Raw genomic sequence first — 15,181 nt, 5'->3', positions numbered from 1 at the left:
AAAGAAATGAAAGAAGTCAAAGTGTACTAAGTTCCTTGTATTGTCTAGGATGTGATAAAATACTAATTAATATTAGACTTCAGTAAGTTAGGAATGCATGTTGGCATTTATAGAGTAAGGACTAAGAGATTAAAAACTGTATAACTAATACAGCTAAAGAAAGTCAAAATAAACACTATGTAAAAAAAAAAGGCAAGAAATAAAAAATAGAACAAGCAGAGAAAACAGAATGCAAACGGCAAAATGAGAGACTTAATCCCAAGCATATTGGCAAGGACATTAAATGTATATTTAGAAATTAATACTGAAGGTTCAAGAAGAAATCAAAACATAAAAGAGAAAATATTTTTAAACAAATAATAAAAATAAAACATATCAAAATGTATGGAATGCAAGGCCAGGCATGGTGGATCACACCTGTAATCCCAGCACTTTGGGAAGCCAAGGCGGGCAGATCACCTGAGGTCAGGAGTTCGAGACCAGCCTGGCCAACATGGTGAAACCCCACCTCTACTAAAAATACAAAAATCAGCTGGGTGTGGTGGTGCGCACCTGTAATCCCAGCTACTTGGGAGGCTGAGGCAGGAGAATTGCTTGAACCCAGGAGGCGGAGGTTGCAGTGAGCTGAGATCATGCCACTGCACTCCAGCCTGGGCGACAGAGAAAGACTCAGTGTCAAAAAAAAAAAAAAAAAAAAAAAAGAAAAGAAAAGAAAAAAAGAAAGAAAAAGAAAAACCAACTGTATGAGATGCAGCTCTAACCATACTTAGGAGAGATATTTGTAACCTTAATAAAAGAGAGGCTAAAAATTCTAACTAAGATGGCCTATTAAATAATATTCTACATATTCAAAAACGATGTAACACCAATCTTATATAAATTCTTACAGAGAACAGTGAAATTTAAAACATTTCCTAATTATTCTTATGAGGAAAAGAATGAGTCAATCTCACTAATGAACACAGATGTAAAATTCCTAAAGGAAATAACAAATAAATTTTAGCAGTATATAAAAAGTATAATGTTCCATGACCAAATTGAGTTTACTTCGGAAATAAGATTCATGTAACATTAAAATATCAATCAATGCAACTTATTGCATAAAAGAATAAAAGACAAAAATGATGTAATTAACTAGATGCAAAAAAAAGTATTTGACAAAATTCATTACCCAATCATGATAAAAACTCATACAAAGCAGAAATAAAAGAGAATATCTTAAGTGATAAAGGACTTCTACAATAAAAGCTACAACACACATCATATCTTAGTGGAGAAATATTGAAAGTTTATAACGATGGTTTTTATCATCATTTGTATGCAATGTTGAAAAAGTAGTTCTAGCCAGTGCAGTAAGGCAAGAGAAAAAAAATTAATGTATAAAGGATGGAAAGGAAGAAAAAGATCTTTACATTTAGTTGATAAAAGTGTATGCAGAAAAATTACTGAAGAGTCGAACTATTTGACACAAGTAGTTTTATCGAATATATTAAAAAATAGTTTTCACATAAAGCAGGAACAATTAGAAACTGAAATTAAGTTATTTTTTATGATAACATTATGAAAAACACTAGGTATAAGTCTGGAGAAAGATGTAGAAGATATTTAAACAGTAAACTACTAGGTAAATGAAGAGAGGTATCTTGTTCATGGATCAGAAGACCCAATACTATAAAAATGTTATTGTTCCCAAATTGATCTACAGATTCAATTCCATTCCAATCAAAATCCCATTAGGATTTTGGTTTTGGGTATAAAGTTGCAAGCTGATTCTAAAATTCATATGGAAACTTGAGGGCTGAGAAAAGTCAAGATAATTGTGAAGAAGGAAAAATAAGTGAGAAAATATTATTTACAAAATATAAAGTTACAGAATTAAGACAATATGGTATTGGTGCAAAAACAAACAGATCAATGGAATAGAATGTTAATATCCAGAATAAGTTATATATGTACGTGTGTATTAGAAGGCAGTGTATATACACATACTTGATTTACATTAAGGTGGCACTGCAGAGTCATGGGAAAATGGCAAGTCTTCAAAAAATGGTGTTGGTTAAGTGAATATTCATACGGCGGGGGGACTCTGATACTTCGCATTGTCACTAAATTTTGATGATAGGAAGTTTCTAAAAGATAATACAGAAAGTATTTTATGACCCTGTGGTGAGTAAAGATTTTCTAAGCAGGATGCAAATGACACTAGTAAGATTGATCAATTGAAAATTAGGAACTTCTATGTTTCAAAACATACCTGAATAAACAGGTAAGTCATAGAGTAGAACAAGATATTTCAAAAATATATTCAATAAAGGACTTGTATATTAATAAAAAACACAGACAAACCAATAAAACGAAGGAGCAAGACTTGAACAAGAAAGATACTTCACCAATACAATAGTGTAATGCCCTATAATCCTCCTAAGATGATCAATATCGTAAGTTATCATCATATAAAAATTACAATCTCAGTAAGAAATATACATTAATCAGAATATCCAAAATGTAAAAGACTGATACCTAAGTGTTGGCAAGAATGTGAAACAACTGGAACTCCCATTTACTGCTAGCAAAGTGTAAATCAGTACACTTACTTTGGAAAACTATTTGGCCCTATTTACTACAGTTTAAAAAACATGACCCACCACTTTCACTCCTATATATTCAACAGGAATGTGTGCAAATGAGCAACAAAAACACTATATTCAAGAATCTTTAGAGTGTCATTATTCAAACAGCCCCAAATTGATACTTCTTTATATTTTCATCAACAAAGACAGCAAGTTATATATAACATTCCAATGAAATACAGGTATCAATGAGAGCAAATGAACAGTACTGCTACCTGAAACAGTATGAATCAATCCACAAACATAATGTAAAAAGAAGCCAGACAAGATGATATAAAATGGTATATAAGTGTCAAAAATACATAGAATAAGTCAGAGGAGTGGCTTCCTTTGAGCACGAAGGAAAGTAATGTCTGGAGAAAATACAAAAGAGTCTTTTGGAGTGTTGATATTTTATGTCTTTACCTCGGTGGTGAGTTCTACAGACATAGTCCCTCATGGTAATTTACTGAATTTACACTCATTATTTGTGCACTTTTCTGTTTGCATGTAATGTTATAGCTTAAGGAGTTTAAAAAAAAGAGGGGGGGAGGGGATAAAAACCTGCCAGTGATATATATAAAGGAGAAGTTCATAATGTATAATTACGATAAAATATAAAATCACTTTATAGTTACTACCAAAATAGAGCATATGTGATTCAGACTAATTTTAAAACTATAATGATTTTCAGTACAGATGCTACATAGAAATATTATTAAATACAGAAGAATTCTTTTCTTCATAATGCCTTCACTATCTACCACCTAGAGTTTTAGAATTAGCTTTGTTAATCTTTGGTTTGAATTAAATCAAATTTAACAGGAAAAATGCTGGGATTTAAATTACCAATGTATAAGAATTAAATTTCTGTCAGCATACAGAAGAGATGGTGATAATTCTCATAACAAAAGCAAAAACTATCAGCAGAGTCTCAATTTCGTGTCAAATGCAAGGTTGCTACTTACTGGTACTTTCACCCAATTTAATTTACCATCTTATTTGTGTCATTCCTTTTTAAAGGCGACAACTGTTAATGAATACATTCTGAGAAATTATTTCAAAAGTGATTATTTAGTAGGCAAGACAATAAGAAAGAGACTAGGGGAAAGAAAAGGCATGTCAAAAAGTGGAGAATAAGAATAGGATAAATTAAACTTCAGACACCAGAGTCAGGATCTTTACAACCTCTCTGTAAAATGGGAATCATTAAATGTTTTATATTTAGTTTTCTAGAAGTTATGTAGGAATAAGGGCCAAAATAAAGGAAAAGTAAGTAAAAATCTAAGTAGGCTCCTAACTTTCATTGTTTTCAAGAAAACATTAACATTGTAGATAGATGACTTGTTCTACAAAGATGTGATGAGGTTTAAAAAGTCACTGAAAACTAATTACAAAAACATATTCTATATCTTTGAAGAAGCCTTTACTGGTCTTTAGTTTGAGAGGAAATTCCATATAAATTTTAAAATAAATGATATGAAAAATAAAAATTATTTTCAGACTCTCAGATATGTCATACTGTTTCTTCTTTTGAAGACAGAAAATAACTGAGTGCATAGGATTCCGGTGTATTCCAAATAAGCCTGCTATATTAGCACCCCGAATTTTCAAGCTTTTTTCCTATCTTTAGGAAACTAAACTGAAAGGAACGCCACCATCTTCTCAGTCTAAACCTGTGTAGAAGAATATAAAAGTATAATGCTAGTAATAAACTAAGATTAGAAGTAACATACAATAAGCGACTGACATTTCCTATTTGTGAAGCCTTGATCAAACATTATAGATTATGCTAGATATAACTGTGGATTATATAATGAATTTTAAAAGATTTAAAAATTGCACATAACATAAATCATTATATTCTATACTATATTTGGTTGATATCAACACAAAGGTTTTCTCAGAGGGTTTAAAAATAATAATTACAACCTTAATCTACTATTCCGCTATACAAATTTATATACATATATATAAAATATATACATATCCAATATAAAATCATCCATATGCCCCTGTCTATATTTCAAGGGTTTCTACTATTTTGAAACCTCCAACATGAGCATGTTAAAAATTATATACTGATAATTTTTACTTGGTGACATATATACAGATATTTCAGCCCATTAACCACCATTCATAATTTAACCATGCCTGTGTTCATACCTGTCAACTTCCTAGCTCATGTATTTCTTTCCCAATCCTTTCTTCTTTCTGCTCAAAGCACAGCCAAAATGAATCTTTCCTTGGAATCTTTATCTTTTAACTTTAAATTATTTGGAAATCACCATATGCTGAGTATGCTGAGTACTAAAGGAGACAGTACTCACCCATATAATGCAGGGAATAACAACAAATCATACATGTACAAAGTCCACTGGCTTTATATACATTGATGGATGAAAAATTTTGAGTAAATAAAAAATATAAAAATTATTGAGTAATATCATAAAGAAAAAGTCATTTTGGGTTACTATGTCCGATAAAAGCTTAATATAAAAGTATATGATAAGCAGAATATTCTAAGCACAGTGCACAGCAATAGGAAGGGCCTCGACCTACCAATGAGCATGGCAAATTCAGATGATCACAGCAGGAAATGTATGGCTATGGTTAGGTTAAGTGGGGCCAAACAGTAGAGCATTCTGAACAGGAGAATGTGGAGTTCAGAGTATTTGATTATACTACAATAGCAAGCCATGATAGGTTCCTGACTAAGGAAGTAACAATGAAAAAGCATAAACCTATTTGGACTGATAAATTATATGGCTAAACTATGTACTGGGATGTTTTGAATATAATCAGAGTAAAATGAGTACCAAGTAACAGGGGACCAGGAAATAGATATAAACAAACTTTGCCTGTTTGATGTTCTGTCTAGAATCTGGATGGGGGAAAGACATACATCATCTGCCACCTTGACACATGCCATTCATTGGCTGGCAATGCTGATCCTATGGTAAATTAAAAAATCATGAAGCTACCTTGTAAACAAGATATGTTTACAGGATTTTTCTAACTCAGAATAACTCAGAATTCAACCAGATGTCTCAGGTCAACATTACAATGGAGTGGGGTCTCGTACATGGGCCTGTAGGTTTCCTAAAGCCAAAATAGTCTCTGGAAAAAAGGTAAGGCAGGACCAAAAACCCATCTCATTGTATTTTAACTTACAGAAACATAATTTGCCAATAATATTTCACAAATCCACTGTCTGTTACCAAATGTTTAATATTAGACAAAAACCAGTTTTTCATTGGAATCATGTGAATTTAAAAGGATAGCAGTTAAGAGCACAGCCTCTTATGCTAACTAGGATCTTGGGCAAATTATTTAACATACTGAAGCCTGTTTGTTAAAAAAAAAAAAAAAAGTAAAGAAGTGTCAACATTAAAATCCTATCTACCACAGGCCAGGCGTGTTCGCTCACACCTGTAATCCTAGCACTTTGGGAGGCTGAGACAGGCAGATCACTTGAGGTCAGGAATTTGTGACCAGCCTGGCCAACACAGGGAAACCCCGTCTCTACTAAAAATATGAAAATCAGCCAGGCATCGTGGTACGTACCTGTAATCCCAGCTACTTGAGAGGCTGAGGCAGGAGAATCGCTTGAACCCAGGAGGCAGAGGTTGCAATGAGCCAAGATCGCACCACTGCACTCCAGCCTGGGTGACACAGAGAAACTGACACACACACACACAAACACACACACACACACACCCTATCTACCACAAAGAACTGTGAGACTAATACATCATGTAAAGGCATTTAGCACAAAATCTAACACATAGTAAGTGTTCAAAGAATCTTAACTATTATTATTACTATTTTTTTTTTTTTTTGAGACGAAGTCTCGCTCTCTCACCCAAGCTGGAGCGCAGCGGCGCGATCTTGGCTCGCTGCAAGCTCCGCCTCCAAGGTTCACGCCATTCTCCTGCCTCAGCCTCTCCGAGTAGCTGGGACTACAGGCGCCCGCCACCAAGCCCGGCTAATTTTTTGTATTTTTAGTAGAGACGGGGTTTCACTGTGGTCTCGATCTCCTGACCTCGTGATCCGCCCGCCTCGGCCTCCCAAAGTTCTGGGATTACAAGCGTGAACCACCGCGCCCGGCCAACTATTATTATTTCTAATATTTATATTACATATGATTGGAAACTGGTATCTTGGATTTGCTTTCTGAATAATTATTCTTCACTATTTACATGGTACTTAATATATATAAAAGGGAATGTTCTGGGCCCTTTACAATTTTAACTGATTTAATATATGTAATTACCCTACGAGATAAATACTGTTACCATCATTCCTGTTTTACAAATGATGAAACTGAAGGACAGAGAAGTTAGGTATCTTTTCCAAGTAAGTAATGAAGCTAGAACGTGAACCCAGGAAATCTGGCTCCAAATGCCATACTCTTTTTTCCTATGTTGCCTGTATGCTATGCCATAGTACTTAATTTCCTTTTCCTGAAATTCTTTCTAAAGTGCAATGTACCATTTCCTGACCCCAATACCAGTTTAGGTCAGGTCATCCAATTGTATGTTCTCATAACACCCCGTACTACTTCAGAGCATTTATCAGAACCCTAACTGAATATTGGTCTCAATAGAATGTAAGGTCTATGAAAGCAGCAACTGTGTCTAATTCACTACAGTGATCCTCATAACTTTACACAAAACAGCCTTAGGTAAGTATTTGTTGAAGGAACACATTTTAACAAGATTTAACAGTCTGCCATCTGCCAGTTAATAAACTAAACATGAGAACAGAAGCCTAAAGGAATGAATAATAAACAAAACAGATATTCTTATGAGATTAAAAATTCCCAAATGAAACTTCCTTAATCAGTTTGCAAAAAGTAAATTTCTCAGAGGGCTTGAAAATGGCAAGGCCATTATATTCCAAGTAGTATTAGGGAACATAATTCTGAGTTACAATAGTCTAGTAAAGACTCTTTCCTTCCCCCCATATATTTCATGGGTTTAAAATAAATGTTAAAAAAATTATTTTTGTTTGTTGTTTTGTACTGAGAGAATACAGAATTTTTAGCAGCCGAAACGCTTAGACAGTTCTGACTTATATTAAGCCATAATCTACCTCCTTAAAACTTTGCTCTTTTAGACTTAATTCCACTCCCTAGAGCTCCAAAGATAAAGACTAAAGTCTTTTTTCCATGTGCAAGCACTTCAAACATTTGAAAACTGCAATCACATTTCCTCTGTGAGTATTAGTATTTACACACTAAACAGCTCTAAATATTTCAGTTGTTCACTGTCCTATTACATATTATGGAGTTTCCAAGCTCACCCTAGTTGTCAAGGTTGAATTAAATTGTGGTGCCCATAAGCAAACAAACATTCCAAATATAGTCTGAGTAGAATAAAATTATTTAGTCTTGATACTATGTAACTTTCTTATTTTACCTTGAGTTATATTAGAGAATCTCTAGAGTAGAAAGACTCTTATTCCAATTTTGACAAAATAACACAAGTTCTCACCCTTGGCTGGCTTTCATTTTTTCCCAATTTAATAATGAAATATACAGAGAGATATATACAGTATAGATGTGTATGCCTTACATAATTAAAAAAATGAAAACATGTACTCACCACCCAGGTTTAGCAATAGGAAATTACCAATACCTCAGAAGTCCCTTTGAATTCTTTACAATTTCTCCCTCCAACTAGTAACTTTTAAATATTAGTAATTCCCTGGCATTTTTATGGTTTTAACTCATAATCATCTATCCCTAAACAACCTATTGTTTGGTTTCGCTTGGCTTTATTTTCCTAATCATAATTTCCAATTGTCTCAATTTCTTCAATTTAAAATCTGAATCCTTTTGTATTTTACATATTTTTAAGGAGCCACCTAAAATCTTTTGCGGAATAAGGCAGGAATGAAAGTGAATAACCTACCCCTACCAGTAAAAATGATGAAGACAAGACAGAGGGCAGACTAATGTAATACTTAGGTAAGTGCACTGCATCAGTATGAAATAATGTCATATCTGCAGGATAAGAAATTGAGTGGAGGAGAAATTGAACATCTTTCCAACTTTTCCCAAGCTAGGTTTTGTATAGAATTTGTGTAAATTTCTAGAATCAATATACTGTATATTTAAAGAGCATTCTAGGAGAAACAATTAAATAAGCTAACTATATTCAGATTATTTCCTTTCCATTTATTCATGCCTCCTAGCTAAATATTTGGGAGTTGATTATAGAAGTTTTTGGTCATAGAAAACTCATTGTAAGTAATTTCAGAATAAAAAAACTAAAATTAAGAATCATTACAGAAAAATTCTGATTAAATCTAAAGGCAATGAAATAATTCACCAATATATCAATTCAAATGAGAGCATCTGACATCATCAAGCTGCTTTCCAAGGCCTCAGAGGATTGATGAAAACCCTGTCCATCCTTCTCCCAAGCCACATTAGCTAAGGTAGCAACACTCTGCTTGAAGCATAAATCTCAATAAAAAAATACATAAATAAGAAAATAAAATGTAAAGATTTAAAAAAATCAGTAAAAGTGAGTTTTAGAATACTAGTATATTAGTGAGAAATAGAAGAGTCACACATACATATATGTATTTCAATACAATAACTTAAAAATCTTAAGTCTACTACGTAAAATAGGGAAAATATTAAGAAATAAAGAGAAAATCATTACTGTCTCATTTGTAAATCCCTCTCTGAAACTAAGTGAGTGCCTTCACAGTGAAAGCAATCATATTTTTGCTTAGTATTTCTTCCCTTTAATTTTTAAGTGAAAAGAAATAATCTTTCAATGTTCTGGTATAATCACTATTTCTATACTTGATATACACACCTAAGTTCACACCAAGGAATCCCTTAAGGGATTCTTATTCTCTCAAGGAAACACATGTATACACATACAGACAGGTGAAATGCCTTTAAATTAACAAGCATTTCACTGCTTGAATTATTTATAGTGCAGAATACAATCTTAACCTGTTTTCCAAATATTGATAATGGCTCACCTGGAACCTTATCAATTCTGTGCCCCAAATTATCCAATACTTTCATAAATTTGTAACTACAGATTTGGTCACACTTGGACCAAAAATTAACTGGGCGGCAGCAGGAAAAAAAAGCCATCCACATATATGGCACATATGCTGCAAATTTTGTGAATATTCATTTACCCCATAATCTGGCCAGTAAACAAGTAGACTGGAACTATGTATTGCTGAAACAAAGTTAACAAGAAAAAAATTAAGTAAATGGGCTTCAGTCTTACAAAAATCCACATACAAAACAGGATTAAAGAAAAGTACAAAGAAAAAAAGTAACTCTAATAAAAACATCCTTAGACCACATAATGGAAGTACAATCAAACTGCACAAAAGAAAAAGTAAAGCATAAGTCAGCAAAGATTTATCTACTCTATAAAAAGAAGCTGGAGTTTTAAATCATGGTTTACATTTTTATTTAAATAAGTGCCAATCCCTTGAATTTGTGTACAGAAATCAAGGTATACTGTTTAAACACACAAGAATAGTAACAAAGTACACAAACCAAATTATCAGGCAATACAACTGTAAGAGGTTGATGTTTTCTGATGATTGTACTCCTATATACTTTTTAATCCAAAGTTATAAACAGAATTATAGTAGAGCTGATAATACTATTAGTGTAGTATGAAGATTATATTTACTGAATCAAAGCAATGTATAGGCAAACTAAATTTATTTAGTTACCCAAATTATTTTCTTAAAATATGAACTATTATGTACATAAAATTTCATATGCAGGCCATTCTTATAGCTCAAATGTTACTTGCTATATATGAGACAAATAAGGACCCGCATATCATTAATACATCTCTGACCAAATACTATCACTTTAAGTAGCATGAAAATCCATGGAGTTATTCACATTCTGGTGATTTAAAGTTTCTAACTATTTGGGGATACTAAGGTTTTTAATTATTGTCCTTCTATTTTGAAGCGTCACAGGAAAGTGAAACATTCTTGGAGATAATGTACTACCAGGTCTTGGAAAGAGGATGAAATGCTCTGGGACTGATGATATATCAGATATTAACTAGTAAGGGCAGATACTATGTTTGATTTTACCTAAAAGACCTGGAAGAAACACTGAATTTTAAAGTAGTTAAAAGCACAAAATAAATTCGTCATAGTAAAACCATCAATCTACATCTTCTGTCTGCTTATTCGTGAGTCCATTCACTTAATTACACTGCTATAGCATAAACAATTATTGTCTACTAAATATTAAACAGGAAGCAGAGATAAGGGCATGACAGGCTGAAGAAGACTAAGTAGAGCATTTCACAGAGATTTTTCTGATTCTAAAAAAAAAAAAAAGAAACAGTAAGACAAAAGGAGCTAAAAATCAATGTAACATTAAATTTCCTTTTAAAGCTACATTAAAAATATGTATTTAGGGACATCATGTGGCAAAATTATGAACTGCTACTAACATTTAAGAATGGAACATATACACACAATTTCTAATGGCATCTGATACAAACGGAAATTTTTAAAACCATTTTTTAAAATATGAATTAAATAAGATTAGACATTAGATTAATACAGCAGTAGCTGCTATTAAAACTAGTTTATTAGAAGGAGTATTTTAGGACTGTATTAACCAAAGACATTAAGAAGTTATAGGGTAAAGAATCAAGCATGATCAGATAGATTTATGAAGTAAATGAAATAATAAGGATCACTTTCACCAGTTAATAAACCTATGGGACAGATACTCCCCACATGGCATGTTTTGATACACATCATTATTTTCCTAGATCCTTTGTTACAAAAAGAAAACTTAGTTTCCAAACTTTTAAGTAGTTGACTTGTTTTATAAAAACCTTGGTTTTGGCTATAGTAATTGATTAGCAGATTCAGAGAAGAAAATAACTGAAAAACAATTACTTGTCATCATGCAAATAAAACAGTTGACTGACTAAATCTTTCATTTTTTTCTTTTTGTCCAGCTGTTCTGCTGTGAAGTAGGGGGGCATAAGCTTTGAATTCTGTAAAGGAAGGGATATTAAACTGATGGATTATTTCTTGCAAAAGGAGCTCTTGGTTTTAAACTATTTGTACTCAAACATGTATCTCTGTAGACATAAAATATTTAAAAGTATTATTTTTGGTTCTACATAGGATTTTGACCATATTTTAAATGAAACCATAATCTTTTTAGAAAAAAGATTCCTTAAAACTTACTAAATAAAATCCTGATATTTTAGATCTGAGGACATTGAAGTCCAATGACTAAACAATTCATTTGCCATTCTAAGGTTACACAGTTTGTCGATGGCTGAGAAAGGATTCTCAATTCTTATACTTTTATTCTAGTAATGATTCTATTAAACTGCTTCTCTCACTGTACTAACTCCATAATATATATGGTGCAATAATACAAGTGTTAGTAAGATAAGAATTATAAGTATTGCTAGATGTTCATTCAAATGGTCTTTCAGAAAAAAAAAGTAAATTTCAAGAGTAATACAAATACATTTTCATGACTAAGCCCTCTCAGAGGGTCAAAGACACATAGTTGAGTTAATGGAATTTTGGTCACCACTTGGTCATATGAAAACAAATGTGTAAAATGTCGATCCTGATGCCTATTTCTCATTTAAGTAGGTGAATTTTAAAATAAATTTTGCAAATTACCTTTGTTCTTTAAAATATCAGTTTGAATAATATCATCAAAGTTAGAGCTGTAGTTAAAACTGGAAAAAAATAGTCTTCTGAAAAGTATTATTTTTCTTCTATTTATAATTTATAACTCCATTATAATATCATAGAATCATTATTTCATGTTTGGCTTAAGTGCCTCCTATAATTATTTCTTAAATTAAAAAAACCTGGAAAAAGTTTCTCTTTCTTTCAAAGCAATGGTTTGGAATATTTTTATCTGAAATTATTTTGTAGTTTTGCATTTCTGCCCATCAATCTGGAAATAATAATAGCTCATAAGAAAAAAGTACCAAAGGTTTTTCAGATTAAAACTTCTTACAATAGTATAGTTTCACAAAAGTGTAACTTTCAACAAATTTACAAGTGATAACAGAAATAGAAGCTTCATTTGAATAAAAGGATAAGCTAACAGCAACTATTATGCTTAGAATATATATATACTAAATACTATTCAATTACTAGAAAAAAATGCAAGATTCTACTGATGTATGCCATTTCAAAGTCAAATATAAGAAGCAATATACAAGTCCATTACAAAATGAATATTGAAATAAGTAAGCACAAAAGATACTGTAAGAATGAATATTCACACAAAAAATGGTCCATGCAAATCAAGATGGATTCATCTAGGAAAAAAAAAATTTGCTCAGAGGAAAAGCAGATATATCCAACATAGATGCACTAAAAAAAATGCAAAGTTTTAAGAAACAGGGCTAATGAAATTTTAATTAACTAATATTTACATCTTTTCAACTCCTTTAATTCTTCCTAAATCTCATTGAAATCATGAAAGCAAACAATATACAGAACTACTTGCCATTAAACCACCACTATGCTATTTTTCTAAGAGGAGTTTGCTCACGTTGTGCCCCTCTCTGACTACAAACTCTGCAAAGGGTTTACAACTGAGGTCAGGGAAGCATACCTTTTTCCTCTTCTACGCCCAGAACAACCTATGCAAAGAATTTGTGTTATCTGCCTTCATCACTAGACTGTGACTCGTTAAACAAAAAAACAATGTTTTATTTATCTTTAGCTCCAGAATGCTTAGGAAAGCACACTTAGCATGTAAGAGGCTTTCAAAAAAGACCTGCTTTAAAAAAACAAAAACAAAAACCTTAATCATTTTTGGCCGGAACAACAGTACACAAATCTGATGAAATTATATCAGTGGCACAAGTTGGTTTGTGACAGGTTCTTCATCCCTGTTTTAAAAAGTTTCCAACAGCCATACAAGTAAGAAAAAAATACCACTTGTATCAGTATTACACAAACATAGAAGAGATGCCCTGCTTAAAATTATTTGCTAATAAATTATATAACAAGGTGAATTATCAATACAGATAAGACTACCTTCCTCTTCTCACTAAGTATTCTCCAGGACTTTCTTCTTCAAAACTCTAACTCTCCAGGACGTTCCTTGATCTCCTTGATTTTGTTTATTCCACTTCTACAATGCAAAGAATCCTCCAAAGAAAAGCAGTGGCAATACTGAAAGACCCAGATTCAAAACAGAGTTGACTTTTAGAAAGAGCAGTACTATTTGCCTTGATAGTGTGCTTTATTACTAAACAGATAACGAGATTGTGAAGACAGAAAAGACTTATTTAAAAATAAGTGATACTGAATGACCCAAGATATCTCCATATAGCAAATATTTAATATAGAACCTATCTATCCTAACCCTCCAGTCTATATTTGGTTTAGATCTTTCTGGCACTGCTATAAAGGAATACCTGAGACTGGGTAATTTATAAAGAAAAGAGGTTTAACTGGCTCACAGTTCTGTAAGCTTTACAAGCATGGTGCCAGAATCTGCTAGGCTACTGGGAAGGCCTCAGGGAACTTTTACTCATGGCTGAGGGCGAAGCAGAGGCAGGCACATCCCATGGCAAGAGCAGGAGCAACAGAGAGAGAGAAAGCAAGAAGGTGCTACACACTTTTAAACAACCAGATGTGGTGAGGAATCATTCACCATTGCGAAGACAGCACCAAGGGAATGGTGCTAAACCATTCATGAGAAATCCACCGCCATGATCCAATCACCTCCCACCAGACCCCACCTCCAACACTGGGGATTACATTTCAACATGAGATTTGGCAGGGACAAATGTCCAAACTATATCAGGATTCTACCCATTAAACTCACTGACTAATCTACAGATTGCAGATCCCTAAAAATAACCCAGTAAATACATAATTTCCTTTTATTTTATTATTTTTTTTTGAGACGTGGTCTCGCTCTGTTGCCCAGGCTGGAGTGCAGTGGCGTGATGTCGGCTCACTGCAAGCTCCGTCCCCCGGGTTCAAGCCATTCTCCTGCCTCAGCCTCCAGAGTAGCTGGGACTACAGGCGCCTGCCACCACACCCGGCTAATTTTTTTGTATTTTTAGTAGAGATGGGGTTTCACCATGTTCGCCAGGATGGTCTCGATCTCCTGACCTCGTGATCCTCCCGCCTTGGCCTCCCAATCCCAAATCCTGGGATTACAGGCGTGAGCCACCGCTCCCAGCCCATAATTTCTTCTTTTTTTTTTTTTTTTTTTTGAGATGGAGTCTCGCTCTGTCGCCCAGGCTGGAGTGCAGTGGCGCGCTCTCGGCTCACTGCAAGCTCCGCCTCCCGGGTTCACGCCATTCTCCTGCCTCAGCCTCTCCGAGTAGCTGGGACTACAGGCGCCCGCCACTACGCCCGGCTAATTTTTTTGTATTTTTAGTAGAGACGGGGTTTCACCATGGTCTCGATCTCCTGACCTCGTGATCCGCCCGCCTCGGCCTCCCAAAGTGCTGGGATTACAAGCGTGAGCCACCGCGCCCGGCCCCATAATTTCTTATCCTGCTGGTTAGGTAATGAGTTTCCAGTGAGAT

At 33.6% G+C, this 15,181-nt stretch overlaps 1 protein-coding gene across 7 annotated transcripts in view; it reads right to left on the bottom strand.

The window, feature by feature from the left end:
* RBM46 (RNA binding motif protein 46) overlaps positions 1 to 15,181 on the bottom strand; it is a 51,914-nt gene that overhangs the window by 12,137 nt on the left and 24,596 nt on the right. The window contains exon 5 of one of the 7 annotated variants that reach the window (XM_058435837.1): positions 10,448 to 10,951. The exons of 5 other annotated variants lie outside the window; for them this stretch is intronic. In XM_058435837.1, the coding sequence (XP_058291820.1) occupies positions 10,932 to 10,951 (20 nt within the window). In that variant the 3' untranslated portion in view covers positions 10,448 to 10,931. Of the gene's footprint in view, positions 1 to 10,447; positions 10,952 to 13,678; positions 13,809 to 15,181 lie in introns of those variants that run through there. One more of the 7 variants, XM_058435836.1, reaches the window with a different exon arrangement.

Source organism: Hylobates moloch, unplaced genomic scaffold, assembly GCF_009828535.3.
Source record: "Hylobates moloch isolate HMO894 unplaced genomic scaffold, HMol_V3 SCAFFOLD_3, whole genome shotgun sequence".
Classification (NCBI taxonomy): Eukaryota; Metazoa; Chordata; class Mammalia; order Primates; family Hylobatidae; genus Hylobates; species Hylobates moloch.
This window is presented reverse-complemented; position numbering and strand designations above follow the sequence as displayed.